General features: G+C 40.7%; 1 protein-coding gene across 4 annotated transcripts in view; it reads left to right on the forward strand.

The window, feature by feature from the left end:
• The window catches only part of b4galnt3b (beta-1,4-N-acetyl-galactosaminyl transferase 3b), a 174,587-nt gene that overhangs the window by 73,779 nt on the left and 73,987 nt on the right, over positions 1-26,821 (forward strand). For all 4 annotated transcript variants that reach the window (XM_048549108.2, XM_048549110.2, XM_048549107.2 and 1 more), the window contains one exon: positions 23,675-23,740. In XM_048549108.2, coding sequence (XP_048405065.1) covers positions 23,675-23,740 — 66 coding nt within the window. The remainder of the gene's footprint in view (positions 1-23,674; positions 23,741-26,821) is intronic.

Consider the following 26,821-nt stretch of genomic DNA (forward strand, 5'->3'; position numbering starts at 1 on the left):
GTTTTGAACAAAATGAAGCAGAAGTTTTGATGGTATGTGTTACTGCTGAGTTTTACATATTCACTTTAGATTTTGTCAGTTTTCCATTTTACAATGTAAGTAATAGCAACTTCAAGCTAAATGAATAAGAACATTCCTTTGGGGTCAGAAAGTCAGAGAACTTCTCGCTTCAGTAAAACTAGAACTGTTTAGTTAATGGGACATGTGTTTCTGTTCTTCCATTCGTTACACAGTGAACTCCTGATCTCATCACACTGCTATGTAAAATTATCAAACAGGAAATGGGCATGTTTCCACAGATTGTTTAAACCTACCTTTTTTGTTTGTTCCAGGATGTTGGCATTCTGTATTGTTCTTCAGTAGGTAACAGTTGCACAGGTTGAGGTACATTTTTCAATGATCTGGATATTTGAGCAGGAACAACATCTTACCTTCCTGTGATATGATGACCTTTTGAATTTTAGACTGTGCTTACTTCCTACTGACAACCTGCTTTCAGTTCTGTTCTTGCCTCCTCACGTGCATGTCATTCTTTTGTCTTAGGTAGATTCCTTTGGAGTGAATCTTTGGTCTTTTGGAAAGAGACTTTGTATTGAGTTTTCCCTTCCTCCCTGATACTGGTACCAGCTGATATCTACTTCATTGCTGGTTGATTAATACTTGACAGAGATGAAATAAAGAGGAAATCATGTAGCTGATCAGTTCCCAAGATTAGCTAAGGATGGTTGTGGTTCCTTAGTGCTGAGTTTGACAGGGAGGCAGTGGGTAGTGGTAATGTCACAGCACTAGTAATTCAGGGCCCAAGACCTCGAGAGACATGGATTCAAACTTCTCAGTGCAGTTAATGAAATTTCAATTAAGTAAAAGTCTGAAATTAAAAGTTATTCTAAAGGCTAGTTGATTGTTGCAAAAGCCCATCTGGTTCACTAATGTTCATAATTGTGATAGTATATTTAGTAAGATAAGACTGGAGGGAGAGAGAACATAAAGCTTGTCATTGATTGGTTGGAACACATCTTTTACTGTCCTGTACACTCTATGCATTCTTACATAAATGTGTTATAAAATCTAGTTTTTTTTGCCATATGTCCCATCAAGAACTATTTGACAGTCATTTTGCGCTATGAATCAATAAAGCTATTTCATTAGTAATAATGTGTACAACTTAAATTTAATTATTGAAATAAAATAGTGTGGATGCAGTTGTTGAAAATCAGGAGTAAACCAGTAACATTCAGTCAGTTAGATAGTATCCAAGACTGATATCAAGTTAATATTTCAGGTTCTTGGTGACAGTTAAACAACCTGAATTATCAACTTGTTTCTCTCTCCACAGATCTGCATCAACCGTTGAGCATTTTTAACATTTCTTTTGCATCCATTTCTGAAATCCTGAAAATGTTTCCTCATTCTGTTTTTCTTGTATTGATACATATGCCAGGAATCAGTATTTTCCTTGTGTATGACAGTAAGGAAATGGCTCGTTGTATTTGTTAAGGCTCAGTAAGAACACTGTGATCTGATTTGCATATGTACATATTTAATTGTGGTCACTTTTTCTGTACATTCTGGTCCTTCATTGTACCGTAACAGGCAGTGAGGTAGGAGTTTCACTTCCAACTGCATTATTGATGGTATTTAATGTTGGCGTCATGTGACTAAAATGGGATTAGGGGGATAAAGTGGGATCTCGCCTTACTATAGTGGGTTGGAGGGAGACCTTATCCAGGACAAAGCAGCCTGCCTGATTGACACCACTTCCACAAGCAGCTACACCCTCCATCACTGATGCTCAGCAGCAGCAGTGCGTGCCATCTATAAGGATGAACTGCAGAAATTCACCGAGGCTCCTCAAATGGCACCTTCCAAACCTATGACCACTACCATCAAGAAAGACAAGGGTGGAAAATGCATGGAAGAACCATGATCTGCACTTTTCCCAACCATGAGGAAGTGTACTGCCATTCATTCCCTATCACTGTGAAATAACTCCAAGAAGCCCGGGATTCTGTCACCACATCACCCTTTATTTACACATGCACAGTACACTTACTCTGACCAGTTACCTTACAGCGAGTTTTGAGAAGATTTGTAGCTCAGGTTGAGGTTCTGGATGTAAGTTTGCTCGCTGAGCTGGAAGGTTAGTTTTCAGACGTTTCGTCACTGAACATCAACTAGCCACAAAACGACATGACCCACTATCACTTGTATCCTTACACACAGATGAAGAAGGACACCACTTTGATTGGGACAACACATCCATCCTAGGACAAGCCAAACAGAGACATGCATGAGAATTCCTAGAAGCATGGCATTCCAACCGGAACTCCATCAACAAACACATTGATTTGGAGCCAATCTACCATCCCCTGAGAAAAAGAACAGGAAATGACATCACCAATGCAGGAAATGACCTCACCAACCCAAGGAAACCTAACCAGATAAATAGAAAGCGGGACATAACACCAGCACTTCGTCGGAGGCTCACTGATGATGTTACCTAGAATGGTGGTGAAACGTCTGAAAACTAACCTTCCATCTCAGCGAGCAAACTCACATCCAGTTACCTTACAGCCAGTTCCAAGAGTGAAGAGAATCTCTGAGACTCTTATCAGCCAGGATTTCCTGATTTGGGCCGGGTTAACGGCCTCAGTCAGGGAACGCCTACTCAGGGATCCATCTGGCCAACCTCATTCCACACTGGATCATGGTTCTGAAACTCCTCCTGTAACAGCACTGTGTGGCTACCTACATCAGATAGACTGCAGATATTCAAGAGAGGGAACTAGGAGACTTCCTTATCCTACAAATGGGTTAAAAAAAACTGTCGCAACCTTCTTTATATCCCCTCTTTCTCCCCCTTCTCTCTTTCCCCCCCCCCCTTCTGAATACCTGTATAATCAAATTACCCATCTTGCTGCCAAGTCTTGGCTGTAACGCTGATATGCCATAGCATATGGCTTTCTGTGTCCTCAGCTCATCTATCTTATTCTTCAAAGTCCATGCATGTATTCCACCTAACCTTGCTAACCTCTTGGCTTTCTTATCCAGCCTATATTACCTCTACCTTTAGGACTCACTCGTGTTTTAATTACTAATTCCATCTTAGCTTCTTCCCTTTTGGAACTTCATGTCAAGGTCCCATCCCCACCAGTCTAGCTTAAATCCACCTCAACGGCATGAACAAACCATCCACAAGATATTGGTGTTGCTCCTGTAAGTCATATAACTTGTACAGGAGCACCCAAAATAGTCCTATTGCCTGCGAATAGTTCTGAAGAAGACTCATACAGGACTCAAAATGTTAACTTGTTTGCTCTCTCCACAGATACTGCCAGACTTGCTGGGTTTCTCCAGTATTCTCTTGTTTTTTTCAGATTTCCAGCATCCTCAGTATTTTACCTTTGCATTTTATGACATGTTGGAATTGTCCATTAGTTGTTTTTAATAATTCCAACTTCCCTCCCATTTCCTTACATTGTTCTAATTGTGATCTTCCCTTCTCCGCTAATGCTCTCCCGTCTCCTTCTGTGTCTTACGAGTGTCCAGTTTGGCTGAGAGCTTTACCTCCTGCAACTTTAACTTCATTCCCACTAAAATGCTGGCTACCCAACTTCCCTTTCTGGCCCATTTATTGGCTGACATTCTGTGTTGCATGTTATCATAGAATCATACAATCCTTGCAGTGTGGAAACGGGCCCTTCAGCCCAATAAGTCCACACCAAACATCAGACCATCCCACCCGGATTCATCCCCCTATAACCCACCTACACATCCCTGAGGGCAATTTAGTATGGACAATTCATCTAACCTCCACATCTGTGGATTGTGGTTGGAAACCAGAGCACCAGAGGAAACCCATGCAGACATGGGGAGAATGTGCAAACTCCACACAGACAGTGGCCCAAGGCTGGAATCAAACGCGGGTCCCTAGCGCTGTTAGGCTGCAGTGCTAACCACTGAGCCACATGTTCCTTGCATACACTCCCTTTCAAGACCACTGCCATTAACATGATTTTAAAAACAAGCATGCTTGACCTTTGTCCATTGCCTTGGCACATCCCCACCTTCTTTGAGCACATTTCTCTTCTGTTGTCCGATTCAATCTCACTTGATTGTACAAATATTTAGTTGTAATTCAGAGCATCCTGAGTAATGATTGATCCTGATCCCAACACTTTTCTGTTACCTTCAAAACCCCAAACATCTGCACGTCCTTTCCTTTATTACTGGGAAATGAGATTGGGATCCACACAAAGATTTTCAACACTTGGTGGTTCCTGTGGATCATCTCAATGGGTCTACTACTTCGTCTCTGCTGTCATTTGTGTGTCCACATCCAGTAAGAAAGGAGTTGCTATGTTGTTTCATTTACTAATAATAAGTTTTGAAATTATCAACTTCAACACACCCACCACAAACATTTATCCTCGGTAGTTATTCGATCCCACTGTACAGCCACTATTGAAGTTGTTTCGTGTTTGCCCCCATTTAACTAATGCCGACTTCACCTCTGAAATATCCACACTCTCTGAAAATGTTAGCTGTACATTTGTTGTTGCTTAATTCAACTATTTCAATGCTTTTCTGATTTGTTTGTCCACACTTTCTAAACTTCAGCTAACGCAAAACGGCCGTTCCCGTCTTATCTTACTCACTAATCACTTCGTATTCACTGACCTAGATTGACTCCAGATTCTACTGCTGCTTCAATTTAAAACTCACATCCATTTGTGAAAATAATTATTTTTGAGTCACTTCCTTCCAACCTCAGTAGCCATGTGCCACTTTAAACTCTTCCTGCTTCCTCAATTGCATCCCAGGTGTTTGCCCCCCATTGGGTTCCTATTTTGTAAATTTCAAATGACTGTTGTTTCAGGGAGGACAAGGAAAATATTTTAAAAAACACTCAAACTTTCCTTCATGCATGGCAGCATTGATATTACTGACTGGAAGGAGCATGATGCTTTCCATTCAAAATGGAAACACCTTGTTTGTCAAGCTGCATAATGTTTGAGTCATAACTTTCTGACAAGGTAGAATGGCAGCAGAGAAGGACCAAACAGGAACAAAACCTGCTTTCCTCAGATTCTACTCCCTCGAGGGGCACGCTGCCCGTGTGCTCAAAAACCTACAAGTTGAGAATCAGCCTGAATTATGGCAGATTGTGAGATTTAGAGTAACTGTCGTCGTCAAATCAAGCTGACAACTTTCAAATGGTGATTGACAACGTGCCATTCTAGAGACATTTTAAAATTTAAGGCCCATGGGATTAATGGAGAGGCGTATCATTGTGGCAGTGTCACTGGATTTGTAATCCCACCCTGTTGACCTTGCAAAGTCCTCGTTGCTAACATCTGGGGATTTGTGCTAAAATTGAAAGAAGAATTTCATAGACTAGTGAAGAAACAGGCTGATATTGTGAGGTATGGTTGTGTGAATGCAACTATGTCTCAGATACTGCCATAGGAGGAAGGTATAGAGGAGACGTCAGAGGGAGGTTCTTCACCCAGAGAGTTGTGAGCACATGGAATACTTTGCCAGTGGTAGTCGTGGAAGCAGAGTCATTAGTGACATTTAAGCGACTGCTGGACATGCACATGGGCAGCAGTGAATTGGGGGGAATGTAGGTTAGGTTATTTTAATTTTGGATTAGGACTAATCCACGGCACAACATCGTGGCCAAAGGGCCTGTACTGTGCTGTACTTTTCTATGTTCTATGTTCTATCATTTTTCCTGGGTATATCCTTACCCCACTGGCAGAGATAGCATAAAAGTTTGAAAGAGTTGCCTGGGAGCCCTCAACATTGACATCATACTCCATGAAGTCTCATGGCATCAGGTCAAACATTTCCAGATAACATCCTGTTGATTTACCCTCTTTATCCATTCCTTAGCAGATGAATCAGTTGCTCTCCTTGTTGAAGACTGTTTAGAAGTGTGGTAAGGGCACTGAATGTATTCTAGTTGGAGGATTTCAATATCCATTACAAAGTGTTGCTTAGCAGCAGTACTACTGATTGAGATAACTGAGTCCTAAAGGACATAGCTGCTAGACCGGGCCTGCATCACGTGGAGAGGAAACCAAGAAATATAAAACTTTGGATCAGGAGTAGGCCATTCATGAGCCTGTCCCACCACTCAGCGAGATCACAGCTGATGTGTGACCTAACTCCATATACCTGCCTCTGGTCAATATCCTTGAACAAAAAAATTATATCTCTCTGAAGAGAGAAAATTCTGCTTGACCTTGTCCTTACTAAAGTATTTATTGCAGATGCCTGTGTGTGTGACCGTATTGTTATGAGTTACCACTGCACAGTCCTTGTGGAGGTCAAATCCCATCTTCACATTAAGGAAACCCCGCACTTTGTGGTGTGGCACTACTGCTGTACTAAATGTGTCAGATGTTGAGCAAATCATGGGGCTCAAAATTGGGCTAAAGCATTCATCAGAGAAAGCACAATATCACCGGCCCTTCATTGTCATTGGGTCAAGACTCTGGAATTCCCTCCTGGGTGGCACGGTGGCTCAGTGGTTCGCACTGCTGCCACACAGCGCCAGGGACCTGGGTTCAATTCCACTCGTAGGTGACTGTCTGTGTGGAGTTTGCATGTTCTCCTCATGTCTGTGTGCGGGTGCTCCGGTTTCCTCCCACAATCCAAAAGTGTGCAGGTTAGGTGGGTTGGCCATGCTAAATTGCCTGTAGTGTTCAAGGATGTGTAGTTTAGGGGGATGGATCTGGATGGGATGCTCTGAGTGTCGGTGTGAACTTGTTGGGCTGAAGGGCCTGTTTTCACACTGTAGGGATTCTAATCCCTGATGGTATTGTGGGTCAGCCCATAGCAGGGGGACTGCAGTGGTTCAAGAAGGCAGCTCACCGCCACCTTCTCAAGGACAGCTAGGGATGGGCAAGAAATGCTGGCCAGCCAGCAACACCCACATCGCAGAAATGAAAATTAAAAGAAAAGCTGGAGGGGCAAATAGAAATGGAGCAACAAGTATAGCGGGAGCAGGAATTAGATGGAGCAAAGTTGACTGAGTTGATTTTGTGCTATTTGTATGTTATTCTGAGGTAAGTTAGAAACAAGGTTAATGGACTACAAGCACAAACTGTCACATAGGGTTATGATATAATGGATAAAACATGAGAACTATGTATTCCTGGCTACAATGTATTCAGCAGGGAAAGAGAAGGGAAATTAGATGGATGATGAGAGGTTTGGAACACAGCCCTGTAAAGGGCTAATGTTCTAGAGAGTCCTAAGATGTTTTCAGTTAGAGTTAAAGAACCCAAGGGGAATTTTTATATTTATGTATGCCTACTAACATCCCCCGGTGGTGAAAAAGAGCAAATAGTATCAATCTGTAAAAGAGAATTACAGGCAAATATAACAATTACGGCGTTCTAATAGTGGGGTACTTCAATTATGCTGAAATAGGCCAGAAAAAGCAAAGAGCAAGGAGATTGAATTCTAAATGTCGAGCCAGGAGGCCTGGGTTCCAATCCCACCCACTCCAGAAGTGTGTAATAATATCACCAAACATCTTGAAGGAAATAAGTGGGAAAAGCAGTAGGGTTGGATCTGGTTCTAGAAAATGAAGAAGAGCAATTGAGGTATGTTTGGCTGGGAGAAGATCTATGTAGTACTGCTTATAGTATAACTAAGTTAAAACCTGTTGTGCAAGGGGAAAATATTAGAAGTGAGTTAATTTCTGTGAGTTTAAGGAGGATTCCAGCCACAGATGTATTGAAATGATTAGCAGGAAAACAGTAAATGGTTAACAGCAGGCCAGAATATTTCAGACAGAAATCAAGCATATTCCCACAAGTTAGAAATAAGAGGCGTCCAATACAGGAGCTCCCTTGCTGAAAAAGGCAATTGAGTTTAAAACGGAATAGAAAACAGTTTGATATGTCATAGAAACCAGGTTGATTAGAGAATGCATCAGTAAATTCGGAAGTAAGTGTGTGTATTACGGACATAGTGAATGAAAAAAAGGAGCATAAAAATCTTTTAGAAGGATGGATGAAAGATGAGTGGAACCTTTTAGGGACCAAAAAGAAATCTTGTTAAGCCAGCAAGCATGTCTTGAGTTCTAACTTGCATACGGGTGACATTTTTCTTATAAGAAGAGAGAAGGACATAATTCTCCCATTTCCATAAGTTTTGTGATCTGTTTGGAGAGCAGTCCTTGATGTGTTTGGATTTCTATTTGATTGGCTAAACATTTGATGTATATATTGGCAACAAACATAATTTAAACTTGACCACATTCTCAAGCTGAAATGCTAGTAGTTTGTTTTAATGACTGTGAAAACAGTTACCATTGCTGACAATTGAAAAGAAAGACATGCATTATGTAGCACCTTCTATGACCTGAGCATGTCTTAAAACGGTTCACAGCCGATGAAATACCTTAGAGATGTAATCACTTGTAATGTAGAAGTGATGCAATATTGACCAAGACATCAGGGATGATCCCCCTGCCCTTCATAATAGTGACATGGGATATTTAATGTCCACTTGAGATAGCTGAGGATGTCTCTGTTTAACAGTACTTCTGAGAGTTCCTTGTTGGGGTATCAGCCTTGACTAGTTTGTGCTTGAACTGACAACCTCTGGATTCAAGAGCCAGTTGTGCTACAAACTGAACTGCAGCTGTTAGAGCGTAGACTTGTAACAAATAACTGCGTGGGCTATGCCAATTTGTTTAGGGAAATTGTGTCCAGACTGACTTTTATTAGTCCTTACAACCTAGTTAATTGTCAAAATATAGAATGACCTTCCTGTTATTGCACTTGTGTTCGGAAGTAGGAGAATTATCAAGAGCCTCGAAAGATATGACCTTTCTGCCAGACCTTCTTCCCTTTTGACTGTTGCTGTTGTTTGCCATTGATGAATGAAGAGGCAGAAAAAAACACTATAAATAACTTTCTTTTTTATGGTAATGTGTGACATATTCAACTGCCGTACCAGATGTGCAGATTCCTTTTTTTTGTCACTTTATTGGTCTGTCTACCATCCTGCCTTCATTACCGTAAGAAACTACCAATCTTCCTAGAACCAGTTTTAAAGGAAAAATTCAAAAGGACTGTGTCTTGAGCTGCAGCTGTATTTATGTTATAATTATATGTTATATGTTATAATTATAATTATGTTATAATATACATTCTATGCATTTGCAAAAGTAACTGGAGGAAGAAGTAGTGGACAATATTACATCATTACATTCACTACGGTGTGGTGAAAAGAACAGTTATAAGAAAGTAAATCCACTTTCTTTTATTATGTTTTTGTTCAAGTTTTAATTCTGTGTGTAATATTCACATAGTTGTACAGGTGTAGCTGCAGGAATTAGTCAGATACAACAACTGTGAGGAATAGTACCTACACCATATGGACTACTTCCTTCACAGTGGTATCTCAGCACCATCTTTGAGAGCAATTATGGATGGACAATTAATGCCAGCCTTGCCTGCCACACCCACATGTGGGTAAACATGACTGATGCTGTCATGCCTCTCCTTGCTGCTGTAAATGATTAGGCTTGATCACTTGTTCACCTCATGGCTTTCTGATTCATGGGCAAAGTTGGCAACCACTGAGCAAAGGCTGGTGCCTAGAGCACAGTTATCAGTGTGGGTCCCAGTTCAACTACAACATAAATAAAACAATGATTTGCTATTTCTGTTTCAGTGCTTTAAGTAACTTCAAACAACACATCATGGATGAAGCTAAAAGATTACATTTTATGGACGCTAATTGTGCATCTTAAAAAGGTGATGTGTTGCACTTAGAATTGAATTCCTTCAGTATGGAAAGAGGCGTTCAGCCCAACATGTGCTGGAGATTTTTTTCAATGTCGACATCACCGGAAACCAATCCAGGAGCAGATGCATGCCCATATTTTGCCTACAGTTTCATGTCCTCATCTAAAAAGGCTTCATAAATGCTTTGCTGGAGGTTACCAGCACTGAACGATCAATCAACCCATTGTCCTAGAACAATAGAATAGGAGAGCGATGAGGTTATCCTGGCACTGTGTAAAATACTGGTTAGGTCACAGCTATAGTACTGCATGCAGTTCAGGTCACCATGTTATAGGAAGGATGTGATCGCACTAGAGAGGGTGCAGGGTGATTTGACCACCATGCTGTCTGGGCTTGAAGGTTTGAGCTATATGGAAAGATTGGATGGGCTGGGATTGTTTTCCTTGAAGCAGTGAAGATCGAGGAGTGATCTGGTAGAGGTGATTATGGGGAGCACAGTGTGGATACAAAGCACTTTTTTTTCCCATAGTAGAAGGTTAAATAACCATGGGTAATGGATATAAAGAAAGAAGTGGAAGGCTGAGAGGAAGTGAGAACTTTCTTCACACAGAGAGTTGTGGGAGTCTGGAACTCAGTGTCTGAAGGAGTGCTTGAATTAGAACTTTAAGTATTAGGCAATGTCTGATCTCGGAAGCTAAGCAGACTCAGGCCTGGTTAATACTTGGATAGGAGAGTGCCTGGGAATACCAGGTGCAGTAGAGAGTGATGCTGCATTTGAACCAGGAGGCCTGGTTGAAGTCTCACCTGCTCCAGTAGTGTGTAATAAGATGGTTGAACAGCAGGTTGAAGTAGTGTGTAACTCAATCGTTGAACAGCTTGATTAGATATTAGGTTTTTTTTTAAAAACAGTACAGTAATCTGCCTGATACCCAGCGGGAATAGGGGTGCGGTCAGTTACCTAAACTTGCCAGTTGCACGTGAAATACCAGTGAAGGCTGGGAGAACATGACTTACCGCTACGACAAGGTGAATGTGCATTTGAAAAAAGAGCAGGCCAGCACCATTCATAAATACTGTCAGTGAGGCTTTGGTGATCAAATATCAGTTCCCAGAAAGAGGAAGCCTTTTTCCACACTATAGGGATTCTAAGACCTTTATCGCAATAACTCAGTTGCTCTGCACTGGTAAGGCCTTCAGGATGTTACAGTTCTGTTTTCTCCTTTTGAATCTCACACTGTTGTATTGTGGAAGAACGACTGCGTACAGAAAGGAGACGCCTTTCTGATTTACTGCTTGCTTGAGAATTCCGGACGTTAAGGTACTGGATAACAGGGATGATACTATATTTAAATATTCACTTGTCTTGCTATAGTCTCCAGGACTTTGTTCCAAGAGCTGGAAAATTTGAGTTCGTGTGGTCAGAGCTGTGTTGACTGGTGTGGATACAATGGGCTGAATGGTCTCTACCTGCGCTGTAAATATACTGAGAATCTGCAACTAATCTTACTTTGCTCCCTTGTAGCTAACTAACCAGGTTTCAAACATTCATCTAAATTCCTGTTATGATTTCAAGGTCAGCTGTTCTCTGTGACAGCGAATTCCACTCTTCAACAATTCTGCAAAGAAATTTCTCCTAATCCCTGTCTTTGAGTGGTAATTTTAAGTTAATGGCCCTTGTCATTGACATTCCAGTGATTGGCAAGTTATCCTTTATTCAAACAAACTTTTAATCTTTCTGTAAGACCTTGTGAAATGTCCCCATGCTCACAACAACCTGTGTTTGTGTAGCGCCTTTAACGTAAAATGTCCAATGATTCTTCATAGGGGAGCCACAGACTAAATTTGATACTGAGCCACTGGATATTGGAACAGTCGACCAAAGGCTTGTTCAAAGACATAGGTTTTAAAGTGTATCTGCAAGGGGGAAAACCAGCCAGAGAGGTTTAGGAAAGCAATTCCAGAGTTTTGGGTGTTGGCAATTAAAGATGTAACCATCATCATTGGAACAATTTGAAATTGAGGATGCTCAGAATGCAAAATTAAAGGAGTGTAAATTTCACTCCGGTTTGTAAGACCTGAAGGAGATTAGAGGTAAGGAGAGGTGGGGCAAGGAGGGACTTAGAAAAGAATGAGAATTTTAAAATAAAGGCATTATCCAAGAGTCTGTATAGGTCTGTGAGAATAGGACAGAAAGGGATTTGATGAGAGTGAGAATCGGGCAGCAATACTTAAGATAGAGAGTAGGATGTAGCATGTCATCCAGATGTGTTACAATTACAAAGTCTAGATAAAGTAAAATACATGAATGAGTTGAGCCAGGAGTGAAACCTTGCAATGTGACAAAAATCTGGCAGTGTTACAGGGATAGAAATGTATGGTCTTGGTTGTAGCTGAAATATGAGGTCAGTAACTCATCTTGAGATCAGAGATATGATATAAAGGTTGAAACATTGTAGTTCAGGCAGGTGCAAAGTTGAAGAATGAAATAAATTCCTGAGGAGCAGAGATTGTGGTCGGTTTGAACAAATGTCTTTAGTCCTCCTTAATTGGAGAAAATTTCTACTCAACCTGTATTGGATGTTTGAGAAATAGTGGGACAAGTTGAGTGGGATGTGAGAGGAGGTGCTGAGACAAAATTAGGTGACTCCAGAGTAGATGTGAAAAATGACAGCATGGTTTTCACATGGTGTTGTTGAGGGGCAACATGCAGAATAAAAGAATAGGAGGGAGGCTGAAGATAGATCCAGATGTAACAATTCTGAAACAAGAATAGAAGGCATTGTGGGTGATTCTCTGCCTACAGGTAAGTATGGATCCAGGTGAGTGAGGCTTTTGTGGTAAAATGATAGTGGCTGTACCTCTGCAACAGGAGACCTAGGTTCGATCTCACCTGCCCCAAAAGTGTGTAATAGCATCTCCGATAAATTGTTTAGAAAAATACCTGGAACCAAGTGAAGAAGGGTCTCAACCCGAAACGTCAAACTTTCCTGCTCCTCTGATGCTGCTTGGCCTTCTGTGTTCATCCAGCTCTACACCTTGTTGTCTTGGAACCAAGTGAGTTCATTTCTATCCAGATGAACAACTTGGAAAAAGATTTCGGAGGATAGTGTGTTCAACTGTGCCAAAGGCTGCATTTGTGTAAAAAAAAAAGGTGGGATCATTTAGATTCCTGTAAACACAGTGATTTTTGACTTAGTGAAAAAGCAATTTTGTTACAGTGGAAAAAACAGAGACCTGATTGGAAGGATACAAAGCTGGGCACTGATTTGGAGGCAGTCATAAAAATTAGCCGCTTGTGTATGTTTAACATTTCCAAGAATTGCCTCCATTTCAGCATTTCCACGTCAACTCATTTTATTTTGCATTTTATTAATTCTTCCCTGAGGTCCTTATAGTTTTTGCCTTGCTTGCATCATTGTTCTTCACAAGTTGTTATTCAAACTCAACTGCTTTGGATATCTGAGATAATGGGGACTGCAGATGCTGGAGAACTCAAGGTAACAAAGTGTGAAGCTGGATGAACACAGCAGGCCAAGCAGCATCTCAGGAGCACAAAAGCTGACGTTTCGGGCCTAGACCCTTCATCAGAGAGGATATCTGCTTTGGATATCTGTTTTGTTTCGCAAATGTAAGAAAAGCACTACCCGTACAGTCTACTCCTTCATCGTCAATTCAATACCTCTTAACTGTATATTCCCTAAATCTCTAACTGCTATTCCCGAAATCATCATTCTCTTTCTTTCCCTATGTATTGACTATTCACTTTTCAATTCTCTTTTTTGTTTCCAATAATCCTGCAAATCCAGTGCTCTCCTCTTCAACAGATATTCTCATTACTATGACAAATAAAAGAAAAAAAAATTAGAGATGAATAATATATTACTTATTGGATTCTTCCTTAGCTGGTCATAACACATACATGGTTGAAACTGGTTTGTGCTATCTGGTTTTGTGGACGCCAGAGATTTCCACACTGATTACTGTATATATTTCAGTGTAAAGCAGTCAGTTTGTGTGTTTTGACTGATGCAATGGCACTTGAATGGCACAGGAGGAGTGGGGGCAGCATCCAACAGGGCTTTTAGTATTTATGTCAGATCTGTGTGTAAAACAGATTAGTTCAGGTACAATCATCCAGTGTAGCTGCTTAGGGTGCGTTTCAGACAGCTGTGGTGATGTGAGCAAATAACGTTTCATGTCTAGTCAATAGAGATACAAGATTGGATTTAATCCAGATTTTCAGATGCATGTATGGAAAATTTATTCACTGAGGTGGGACCCAGAATGTACAAGTTCCTGGGGGGTTGAGCTTCATAATTGGCTGGTATAATTGTTATGGAGGGAAATGGCAGAGGAAGATCACCAACACTCAGGAGAAAGTTTAATGGTCTAAGAAGATCAACCAATGTCAGTGAAAACCATTACCGTGCAGACCTGGTAAGAATGATGGAGGTACATGTCTTACTTCATACTGATTGTGCCTTCTCTCTGTGATTAGTGCAAGGCTCCTTTTGACCATTATACACACAACACTGCAGGAATCAATGCTACACTTGGTTGATTCCAAATGATTGCTAAAACTGACATTGACTGTTGTGAGAGATTGTGTTAATCTTAAGAAGTAGATGTTCAAAAGATTGCGGCACCTGCAAGGATTATAATAATGACATGGTTAGGAGAAAGATGCTCAGCTTTCTGTAGCTGAACAGTAATGTGTGCTTACTTGCAAGTCTGGTTCTAAGCAATTATCTAATAACTCTGCCTGTCAAAACTGAGCGCCTCTTCTGCCAGAGGGATTGGCCATCTTTCTTCATATGGTATGTAGACAAATGCCAGTAAGAAACATTGATGGCAGTGAATTGACCCAGTGGATCTCAAATGCTGCCAGTGAACACAACCACTCACTGCCCATTATAAGCCCCTGGCTAGGATGCATCCTTTACCACATACCCTGAACAGAGTAGACTGACGTCTGTGTATCTTGATTCCCCCAAGTAGTCGTCAATTGTAGTTAGGTCCCTCATTAGTCTGTGTAAGAGGCTGAATGTCTGTCTTAGGCCGCCACTGTGAGCATCTGACAAATAACCTCAATCCTGGTTTGGAAGTTTTTTCAGCTGTCCCGGGGGTGCAGAATGTTTGTTCCTGAGATTAGGCCTCATTATGGCCAAATGGGCACAACAAGATCCAACTAGTACTGATTCTCTAGATCAATATACCGATGGTCATGTCAGTGAACAGTTCCATGCATCACACTGCTGCTAGATTCCAAGCCAGTTTGAATTTGAATTGGTTGGAGACCTAGAAGTGATGTAGAATCAGGCAGTTCTGCATATATTCACCTTTAGGTTTCCTTTCCATTTTAAAATGAAAGTCAAGAAGAAAATAGGAATGTTGCTCTCAGTTCCAAAGTCATCCTTTTAAAATAGGGCAATTGATTTGTGATGGCACAATCTACTTGAAAACTAGAATTTTTACATTGTTGGAAAAATAAAGTGATAATATTTGGACAGCAAGTTGCACACACAAGGAAAGAATAGATTATTAGTAGCATGTTTGCTCACAAACAGGCTGTTTGATCCACTCTTTATTTATGCTGTATGAGCTTCTTCCAACAATTCACATCCGCATATATTTTCCTTTATATCCCCTTCAGGAATTGATCTGGAATGCATTTCCTGAAAGTGAAGTAGAAGCAGGTTTGAAAGTAAACCTTCAAAATAAATTTGAATAAATGCTTGAACAGAAAGATTTGCAGGGGTATGTAGAAAGAGCAGCAGAGTTAGATTAATAGGTCTGTCAAAAATTCAGTACATATACACATTGAACTGAATATCCTTTTCCTGTAATGTATCATCCTACTGTAGTAGGAGGGTGCATACATTCCAGAAAACTAGTTGCAATCTTCACACACATTTCATTTACATAATTATATGTTAGATAAATATAACCTAACCCAGCAATGGCACTGGTTCAGTCTGTGTATCTATAGAGGCTAAAGTTACTCACCAGCTAATGCCTGTCACTTGCATCCAATAAATAAGCAATCAACAAATTTCCTTCTCTTAAAGTTGGAGTTTAAATGTGCATAATGAAAATTTTAAAACAAATTTAAGAATCTCCCATTCTGTACAACACATTGCATTGAGATACTTTTTCACCGAACAATTTCTGCCGATATATTCTCCTTTTCTGAAACAATCTGTTGACGGCTGATTACTTGCATCCACTTAATTTTAGAGTCCTTTCCAGAACTTACTTCAGGTTAACAAAGTCAGTCCGTAAGCTGCTCTTGCTCACGCATCTCATAGAGTGCTTTGTGCTACAAAGAATGTTTACCTGCACAACAGTCAATAGATAGATATACTACCTCTGGGATGTACCTTATACTGAATCTTATTTCAAATACCGGAGAAATGAAATCCCATATTCACTGCCTCCGCAAAAACCAACATTCAGTAGCAAAGTACTTTTAATGACAATTTTTGTTTCTTAACTTCCCAAGTTAGAGGGCAACATTTTTCATTTTCATTCGTAAGTTATACCATGAAACCAATTAGAGCTGAATTACTGAACAATTGTCATGTGAAGTATTGCTAAAAATCACTAGTTTTGTGCCTTATGTGTCACATAAGGATGAAAAATGTATGCATTTCACTACTCCTTTCAAATCTTTCACTTGCTTCCTAAAACTTTCTGTTGTACTGTGTTTCATCACCTCACCTGACCTCGAGTTACTAGAAATGTTCTTTTCTCTTTCTTGCACAGTCAATTCTGATGGGAACTAAAAGAAATATGGTGATTCCTCAGCATGAGGAAAATTGTAGCTAGCTCCTTCTAACACATAAATCAGTCCATATATTGAAGATGGCGATAAATGATTCTTACATAGAACATATCAAAACTAATGGCTCATCTAGTCTGAGTGACATTTCACCTGACTGATCATGCTTTCTTTTAGCTATAACATTGCCTACCTGGGAGGATCTAGTATGATTAGTTGGGTCAGGAGGAGCACCCTCTTTCTGTCAGCAACATCAAAGGCTGTTTCCTCTTAGGTTGTTCACATATCTGTTTAATTCTTTTACTAGTGCTGTAGTTCAGACCGTGAGAATTATTTAGACTTGCTTTCTGCCACTTTTCACAATGGCGACTAGGATTGTAAATTTCCTATTTCAAATTTATCTTGGCATCCAGCCTTCACATTTTTTGCAACACTACCCTGCCACTATATTTTAATCTAAAAAAGCTAGCCATGAAGGATCTAACCGAAGCCTATCTTTATGTATTTTTACCATTGAATCATGCAACAGAAGAGGCTCTTCAATCCATTGAGTCTACCCTGACAAAAACTATTCTAAATCTAGACTAGTTCCACTTTCCAACACTTGGCCCATAGCATTGAATGTTCCAACATTTCAAGTTCTTATGCATGTATTTTGGTAAAAGTTCCAAGGATTTTAGTTCAACTTACCATCTCAGGCAGTGCATTCCAAATTCCCACCACCCTCTGAGTGAAAGATCTTTTCCTTAACTCCTCTTGAATCCTCCTGCCTTTCGCCTTAAAATTATGCCCATTTGTTATTGACCCTTCAACCAAGGGGAACAGCTGCTTCCTATCTGGCCCTCGTGCCTCTCATAATTTTATAGACCTCTATAAGGTTCCCTCGCAGTTGCCTTTGCTCTAAAGAAAATACAAGCTTTTCCAGCTTCCCTTCAAAACTAAACTAGTTCATTCCTGGCAATATCCTGGAATTTACTCTGCACCGCCTCCAGTGCAGTGACATCCTTTTCTGTAGTGTGGTGCCTGGACTGCACACAGTACTCCAGATGTGGCCTAACCAAAGTTTTGCACAGCTCCAACACAACCTCCTTGCTCTTACAATCTGTGCCTTGACTGATAAAGGCAAGTGTCCCGTATGCCTTCTTAACTACACTATTAACTTGACGGGTCATCTTCAGGGATCTGTGGACAAGCACCCCAAGTGTTATCTGAGCTTCCTACTGTGCTGCTACTAATTGAGCATTCCCTTTTCTTGTTACTTCTTCCGAAGCATATTGCCTCACACTAATAAGGGTTAAATTCCATTAGCCACTGATTTACAGAGTTACACATTATAAATTTATAACCCCTAACTCCAACAGCCATAGTCTTTCTTTTTTTGGATTTATAGAGGCTTAATGGAATCCCTATTTAATGCCCACCACTATAAGCAATTCAACTCAAATTAATATACAATTAACAGAGCAGATCCTCCTTTAACATGTGCCAAAATAATGTGGTGGATTCTTAATAAGTTTTTGTAAAGCATTTTTAGATGCAATCATATAATTTATGTTAAGAGCTGTAACCGTTTGGCTTATGATGAGGTTTATAAATCACCTGAAAATCAGTATAGGTTTATGTTTGAAAATGAAAGCCACTGTACATTTCTATATCAATCTCTTGATTTATGGAGTTTAGCTCTTTGTTTATGTAGGGTGGATGTCTGGATTATCAATCTTGTGTAGGAAATGGAGATGGTTTTCAGACTGGTTCAAATGATGGATGTTCAGGGACACCTCAGCGGGGTTGAGGACGCTCAATGCCTTACTTCAAAGGGTGAAAGATTTGTTTTGTCACATTCGGTCTCTTTCTGTTTGCGTTTCTGATCTTTGTGGATGCTGCATTGAAGGAGAAATGTATCACACTGAGAATACTGTAGATTACCAGTTAACTACCCTTATGGAATAATCAACATTTACATGGTGTTTGTTGCATGATAAAAGCCTTGTAACAGTTTATTGGTTAAAGGACATTATTAACACGCAAAAGATCAAGATTTGAATGACAAACTATCTTACTATTGACAAAATGAAAGCCTTCCCTAATGTACAGATCTGAAGGAATTGTTGTAAGGTTCTTTGAAGGCTGTCTGTTTCTGCCAGTTCTGTTGGAAATTCTGCCAGTTAATTTGAATATGCTTGCTCCTTTTTTGCAAGTTTGATTGAGAAGATAACAAATTGTGTTGCTTGCATTTAAATATCAGCAGTATCTTTATACAGTAATAATCTGCATTCCAGAAATATTCAGTGGTCATTTTCACTTCTGCACATAATTCTACAGGTGGCTCAGTGATTAGCACTGCTGCCTCACGGTGCCAGGGCCCGGGATTCAATTCTACTCTTGGGTGACTGTCTGTGTGAAGTTTGCATATCGTTCTAGTGACCGTGTAGGTTTCCTCAGTGCTCCAGTTTCTCCTCATAATCCAAAAATGTGCAGGTTAAGTGGATTGGCTATGCTAAATTACCCATAGAGTCGAGGATGGAAAATATAGGAATAGGGCAGGGGGCTGGGCCTGGGTGGAATGCTGTTTGTGGGGGTGGGCGGGTGATTAGTATAGGCTTAATGGTCTGCTTCCACACTGTAGGGATTTGAGGATTCATTGCACTCATTCAGCTGGTATCAGACTTAACGCTGCCCCCAGATAGATTACAAAGAAGAGTAATGCTTTGATGAGCTGAACGACAGGGAAAGCTCATTCAAACCTTTTAGAGGTGTGTAAACTAAGGCCGAGGACGCTCTGTTGGAAACAATTATATTCTATGATGCTTTGCCCCAAATTATTCCAATATAACCCCTTTGATTTCTTTGTCCTCTTTCTCATAACACAAGAAGAAGACATTCCATCTTCTCAGAGCAAGATATAAATTAGTCAAGTACTCATTTTTAAAGATATCAAGTATTCTTAATTCAAGTACTCAAATATGTTGCATCAAAACTGATATCCCAATAAAGTTATACAAATGCAGAAGAGCATCAGGCAGTGATCATCTCTGTGTGTTTTTGTTTCAGGGATACTGCTGTACTGCTCACACCTTTTTGTATGATACCTGTGTTTCCTTCTATCTGTCTGTGTTCCAGCTCTCCCAGTTTTGACACTAGCCTCCAGATGTTAGTTAAAAAAAAGACTTGGCAGGACTGTTTCTGCCACTGTCTTTTCAATTCCAGGCGTAGTTTGCTGTTGCATTCTCATTTCAAGAAATTGCCACCAGACATACCTACTTCAAAGACCACCATTCCTAACTGCAGTCTATCACTTAGAAATTGTTCAGCCACCTTCTCCAAGTTCAGTCTTGTAATTTCCCCCGATGGCTTGTCTAACTAGTGTCAGCTGTCAAAGCTACCAGACAGGGCTACTTGTGTGCCAAACAGCACAAGCAGCAAGTGATAGACAGAGCTAAGTGATCCCAAAATGGACGGATCAGATTGAATCTCTGCGGTCCTGCCATATCCAGTCATGAATGGTGGTGGACAGTTAAATAACTCACTGGAGGAGGAGGCTCCACAAATATCCGGATCCTCAATGATGGAGGAGCCCAGCACATTAGTCCATATGACAAGGCTGAAGCTTTTGCTGCAATCTTCAGCCAGGAGTGCTGAGTGGAAGATCCATCCTGGCCTCCTCCAGTGGTCCCCAACATTACATTTACCAGTCTTTAGCTAATTCAATTCACTCCAGGTGATACCAAGAAACTGGTGGAGACACTGGATCCTGCAAAAGTTATTGGTCCTAACAATTGCAACAATTTGCAACAATTGTACTGAAGGCTTGTGCTCAAGAACTTGCGCTCCCTTAGCCAAGCTGTTCTAGTACAGTTACAACAATGGCATCTACCCAACAATGTGGTAATTTGCCCAGGTGTGTCCTGTACACACAACACAGGACAAATTCAACTCAGCCGATTACTGCCCTCATCACTGTAGTGCGATCATCAGTAAAGTGATGGATGGTATCATCAACGGTGCTGTCAAACGGCACCTACTCAGCAATAACCTGCTAGGTGATGCCCAGTTTGGGTTTCATCAGGGCCACTCAGCTCCTGATCTGGTTACAGCCTTCATTCAAACATGAACAAAAGAGCTAAATCCCAAAGTTGATGTGAGAGTGACAGTCCTGGACATTATGAATGCATTTGACCAAGAGGCATCAAGGAGCCCTAGCCAAACTGTAATCATTGTGTATTAGGGGCAAACTCTCCGGTGGTTGGAGCCATACCTGACACGTAGGAAGATGGTTGTGTGGTGTTCCCTTTTAGGAGATTCATACGCACTTGATACAAATGCAATACGCCAACTTCTGTGAATGGCCACAGTTTATTTAAGCAAGTACAAGCTTTTGGAGGATCCCTTAACAATCTTTGCAGGGCTTGCGGAGCCGTGTCAAGCGATGCTCCCGAATAAGGGAACCATCCTCCCTTGATATATAATTTTACATCACAGTTAGTCATGTGTGCAAGATACAATTTTTTACTTCCCCATAGTCATATGCCTAGCATCAGTGACAGTACATGACTTAATCACCTAACATTAGAAGCAAAGGTCAGCTGCCCAAAAACAATGTGTACAACTAGACAGTTCCTCATTTCTCAATCGCCGCTCTGGACAGTTCCTCATCTTTTAGCCTTAGTTCAACATTTACAGAGAGCAGAGTATAACTAGATTACCACATTTTGTCTGCAGGACAAAGGCGTCCATGGCGCAGCTTAGCACCTAATTTCTTACACATCAGCAGAGCAAATATTATCCCTTTAACATTTCAGTTGTGGTTGTTGAGGGTCAATCATACTCCAGGACATCTTTGGAGGAGGTCCTTGGGATAGTGTCCTAGGCCCATTCATCTTCAGCTGCTTCATCAATGACGTTCCCTTCATTATTAGGTCAGAATAGGGGATGCTCACCAATGATTATACAATGTTCAGCACCATTCAGTACTCACCAAAGAAAGGAGGAGAACATGGCCCCATCTTTATCAACAGAGCTGAAGTTGAGAGGGTGGAGAGTATCACGTTCCTCAGAGTGATGATAACCGACAACCTGTCCTGGATGCACCAGTCAAGAAGGCACAACACTTCTTCTTCCTCAGGAAATTTCACATGTCCCTAAGGTCCCTCACCAACTTCTGTGGCTGCACCATTGAAAGCATACTGTCCGGATGCATAACAGCCTGGTACAGCAACTGATCTGCCCAGGACTGTAAGCAACTACAGAAGGTGGTGTACGCAGCCCAGACCATCACAGAAGCCAACCTTCCATCCATGGACTGTATTTACATGGCATGCTGCTGCGGAAAGGCTGCTAACATCAAAGGCCCATCACACCCCAGTCATGATATCCCACAACCTCTTTTATCAGGCAGAAAATACAGAAGCCTGAACATGCACAAGCAGGATCAGGAACAGCTTCTTCCCGACTGGTATTAGACTGACGAATGGATTCTCAATCCTCAAATAATGCTGATCTTGCTATCATTGATCTCGCCTAGTTCACATTGTGTGCAGTGTAATCTATTTGCCTCTGCCTGAGTCTTTTTGATCTGTACATCCTTGCTTGCCAAGATCTGCCTGTACTGCTCGTAAATAAAGTTTTTCACTGTACTTTGATTGTCACATGTACCAATCAAGCGTTCAGGACTCCTCGGATACTAATGCAGTCCATGTTTAAATGTAGCAAGATCTGGCCAATATTCAGACTTGGGCATACAAGTGGCAAGTAACATTTGCGCCGTACAATTATCATTTCCAATAAGAGATAATCAGATGTCTACCCCATAACATTCAATGGTATCTCCTCCTATCAACATCCTGGGGGTTACCGTTGACCAGAATCTCATTGGCTACAAAAGCAGGTCAGAAGCTGGGAATACTGCAGCGAGTAACCCACCTCCTGACTCCTCAAAACCTTTCCATCATCTGTAAGGTACAAGTCAGGAGTGTGATGGAATACTCCCCATTTGCCTGGATGAGTGCAACTCCAACAAGACTCAAGAGTCTTGTCACCATCCAGGACAAAGCAGCCCGCTTCATTGGCACTGCATTCATAAACATTCAGCCACTTGACCATCGATACCCAGTAAGCAGTAGCGTGTATGATCTACAAGATACATTGCAGAAATTCACCAAAAATTCTTGGACAGCACTTTCCAAATCTGTGACCACTTCCATCTAGAAGGACAAGGGCAGCAGATATATGGGAACACCACCACCTTCAAATTCCCCTCCAATTCACTCACCAGCCTGACTTGGGAATATGTCTCCATTCCTTCACCGTTAACTGGGTAAAATCTAGGAACTCTCTCCCTAAAGGCATTGTGGACCACCTACAGCAGGTAGCCCACTGCGGTTGAAGAAGGCAGCTTGTCAACTGTAACTAAGGAAGGGCAAGAAATACTGACCAGCCACTGATGCCCACATTCCATGAGTTAGTGAAAAGGAGTTACACATTAATCAGGTTTCTGCCTTGGACCATATAGCTAATTATACAAAGAAAAATCTTTTGTATTGGATATTATCAAATAAACATGATATTGTATAATAATTCTCCTGGTGAAAAATCACATCTCCTGCTTTAACGTAAATAGTACCATGAGAGACTTTGCAAGGTTTACCATTTCTAATGTGCACACGTCAATTTAAATAGGAGAATTGTGTTGTTTAAAGTCACTTTTCGTGACTTGTCATGGTCATTTATGTCGCTCCTTTTTTTTGGTAAGTCAACAAGCATCTGATTGTTATCATGGCCAGACAGGAACAAGGAGCCAGGTGTCATGGTACCAGACAATAAATACGTCAAGAAAGTGGCTTTCCTGAGAATATTGCAGACAATTCTAAAGCTCCTAATGTAACAATTAGGCATTGTGCAAAACAACTGTTAACTAAAGTTTTGATATGTAGAGCATCCCATACTGCAGTTGTGTTCTACAAATTAAACTGGTAGCTTAATGCAGACCTGACAGTGCCCAAGATTACTGGAGTTGTAATGCATCCGGATGACTGTACAATGTCTGTGAGCAGCCTCATGCAAAATGCTTATTGAATTTTGCCATTATGCAATCTATGACAAATATTTGTGTTTGTTGCAGGATCTTGACAGCAAACGTTGGCAAGAAAGTCGCGAATTAAATTTTGCAGAAATGTGGAGCTCCAAGGTAAGATGGGTCTCAGTATAAATAGAGGGGCTGGTTTGCAGATTGAAACCCCCGGAGTTGTACAGATGTCGATAGTAAACCACATACTAAATTCACAATTTTTGACCTGCACGGTTATGCAGCAACTTTATGCAATCTGTTATGTGCTGAACCTCCGCAGGAGTTGGCTGTGTAATTTTTGGTGACTTTCATGGAGGGTTTCTATGAGTCCTAGCAGTCTTCCTCACATTACTTTCCAAACTTTGCCTCATTGCCTTTGGACCTCGCCTGTAAGGCCACCCTGCTCATGCATTCTCCCACTCGCTCCTGGCCACTGCTGGGACCTCCCAGGATTCCTGATTCCAGTGCCATTTTTAAAACCCAGGCATGCATGTCATCAAGCATTAACCTGCAGCTACTCTGCTCAGTTCATTTTAATTGGCTCAGACATGTCAGGTAGAGTGTAATTGGCACCCGCTTTGCTGATGGGGAACTGGAGGTCTCACTGGATGAGGGTTCGCGCAGTCGCTGCTGATGGATCACAGTGGTGACTGAAACTATTACATTTTTTGTTTCCAAAAGAAACACGTGACTTTGTATCTGGTCCAACTTGCTCTCTTCAGCCGGTTTAATTAAAACAGATGTCTGCAACATCTGCAGTTCTTGCTATCCCAATCAGCCGTTAGTTAATTGGCTACATGTGGAGCTCCTGATGTGTATGCTTTCTTCTATTTTCAATGTTAATATAAACATTTCTACAGCAATGTATTGGCTGCAATGTACTTTTAGATGGCCTGAGAATATAGTAAGCTACTCAATCATTTTTCTTTCCCATGTTTAAAATCTGATGCTAGAACTTGATTCTGACATGGAACACCAATCACTTATTTTGTAATGCATATCTGATTTAATATGGTGAGGCTAAGAAAATTCAGCATGTCTGTAAGGACCCTCATCAACTTTAATAGATGCACCGTAGAAAGCATGCTGCCTGGATATGCTGTGGCTTTGTACAGCAACTGCTCTGCCTATAACTGTAAGAAACTACAGAAAGTTGTGGATGCGGCTCAGAGGATTGCGCAGGTCAACTTTCCATCCATTGACTCCACCTACACTTCTTATTGCTGTAAAAAGGCAGCCAATCATCAAAGACCACTCCTACCTGGTTACAATCACTTCCAAACGCTTCTGTCAAGCAGAATATACAAAACATGTGTACCAACAGGTTCAAGAACAGCTTCTTCCCTGCTGTTATTAGATTTCTGAATGGACCTCTCAAATTTCAAACTTAATGTTGATCTTGCTTTTTGTGCACCATCTTTGCAGCCGTAACTTTGTATTCCTCTCTGTTTGGTCACTCTACAATTTTTGTACAGTATGATCTACCTGCACTGCATGCAAAACAAAACTTTTCACTCTACTTATGTGACAATAATAAATCAAATAAAAAAAGATTTATAATCCTTATGATTGATCATTCAAGGTAGGTTGACATAAATTGTCAAGACAGTGTCACAGCTAACACGTTGATAACATCATTGAAACAAGTCTATTAAACTCACAACATCCCTGACATGGTTATATTAAATAATGGGCCACAGCTTACAAATACACAATTTAGAGAATTTGCCAAGGAATGTCGATTGATTCATAACGTGCGTTCACCTTATTATCCAAAAGTGAATGGTGAAGAGGAACAAGGTGTTACGACCATAAACAACTTTTGAAGAAGATAAAATTAGTTTGGTTCCATAAAGTCATAGATCATGATCATTAGAAAAACTGTTAATCATGGTGATTACCTTCTGAAAAGTTAAAATTGATATTACAATGGGAGACCAAGATAAATTGAGAAAATGGATGGAAGTCCAAAGAGAGAAGCAAATTAGTAACTTCATTCATTGTCATCAAGTAAGAAAGTTGTCAATTCTTCATTCAGGAGAAAGGCCTGAGACCCACAACAATAAGAATTGTTACTGAGAGAATGGAATAACCAAGGTCGTATATGGGAAATATCTCCATGTATTAGCAGGAAATATTGAAGAGCCTTGAACAGAAAACTAGTACAAATGTAGATATCAGAGATAATAGGAACTGCAGAGTAACAAGGTGTGGAGCTGGATGCACACAGCAGGCCAAGCAGCATCTTAGAAGCACAAAAGCTGACGTTTCGGACCCTTGGGTCTGGGCTCGAAACGTCAGCTTTTGTGCTCCTAAGATGCTGCTTGGCCTGCTGTGTTCATCCAGCTCCACACCTTATCTAACGTAGATATACTACTTTGATCCTGAAGAAAACACAAAAACTACTGAAAGCTTTACACATACCCAAGGAATGCTCATTAAAGTAAAATGTAAGTAATGGGAACAAAGGCTGTGGGAGGAGACGTGGAGTAATAGTTTTTAACAAAACAAGCTCAAATAATCATAACAATCATGACTTAACATGACAAAGAGTAAGAGCTGGAGGTCACATGAAAGAAGCAATTTGAGTTTATATAAATTCTTGACCTATGTGTCACAAACACCAGGCTCATCCACCATGTGGACAGCAAACTATAGATTAATATAGTTTTTACAATCCCTTTCAATTTATATTGATTTCAGCTAAAATAGAATCAGACTTGTGTTTAAGCAAGAGGGAAGGCAATAGCAGCGGACTGTCAATCAGCGGATTATGGTGGAATTTGAATTCAGTAAAAATCTGGGATTAATTAATCATCTAATGTTGACCATGAATCCATTGCCAATTATCAGAAAATACCATCAGGCTCACTAACATCCTTTAGGGAAGAAAAATGCCATCCTTACATAGTCGGGTCTACATGTGATTCTGGACCCACAGCAATGTGTTTGACTCTTAACTGTCCTCTGGGCAATTAGGGATGGGCAATGAATGCTGGCCTAGCCGGCGATGCCCTTATCTCATGAATGAATCAAAAATTTAAAAAATGTGAAGTTATTAACAGACATCAAGATTAAAGCAAGAGTAGAAAAGTACTTACAAGGTGAAAGTCTCCAAAACCTCGATGGTTTGCCAATGGCATCTATTGTGTAAGTTCTGAAGAAAGTCATTGGACTTAGAACAAAGCGAGAAATTTCCTG

Source organism: Stegostoma tigrinum, chromosome 18, assembly GCF_030684315.1.
Source record: "Stegostoma tigrinum isolate sSteTig4 chromosome 18, sSteTig4.hap1, whole genome shotgun sequence".
NCBI classification, from domain to species: domain Eukaryota; kingdom Metazoa; phylum Chordata; class Chondrichthyes; order Orectolobiformes; family Stegostomatidae; genus Stegostoma; species Stegostoma tigrinum.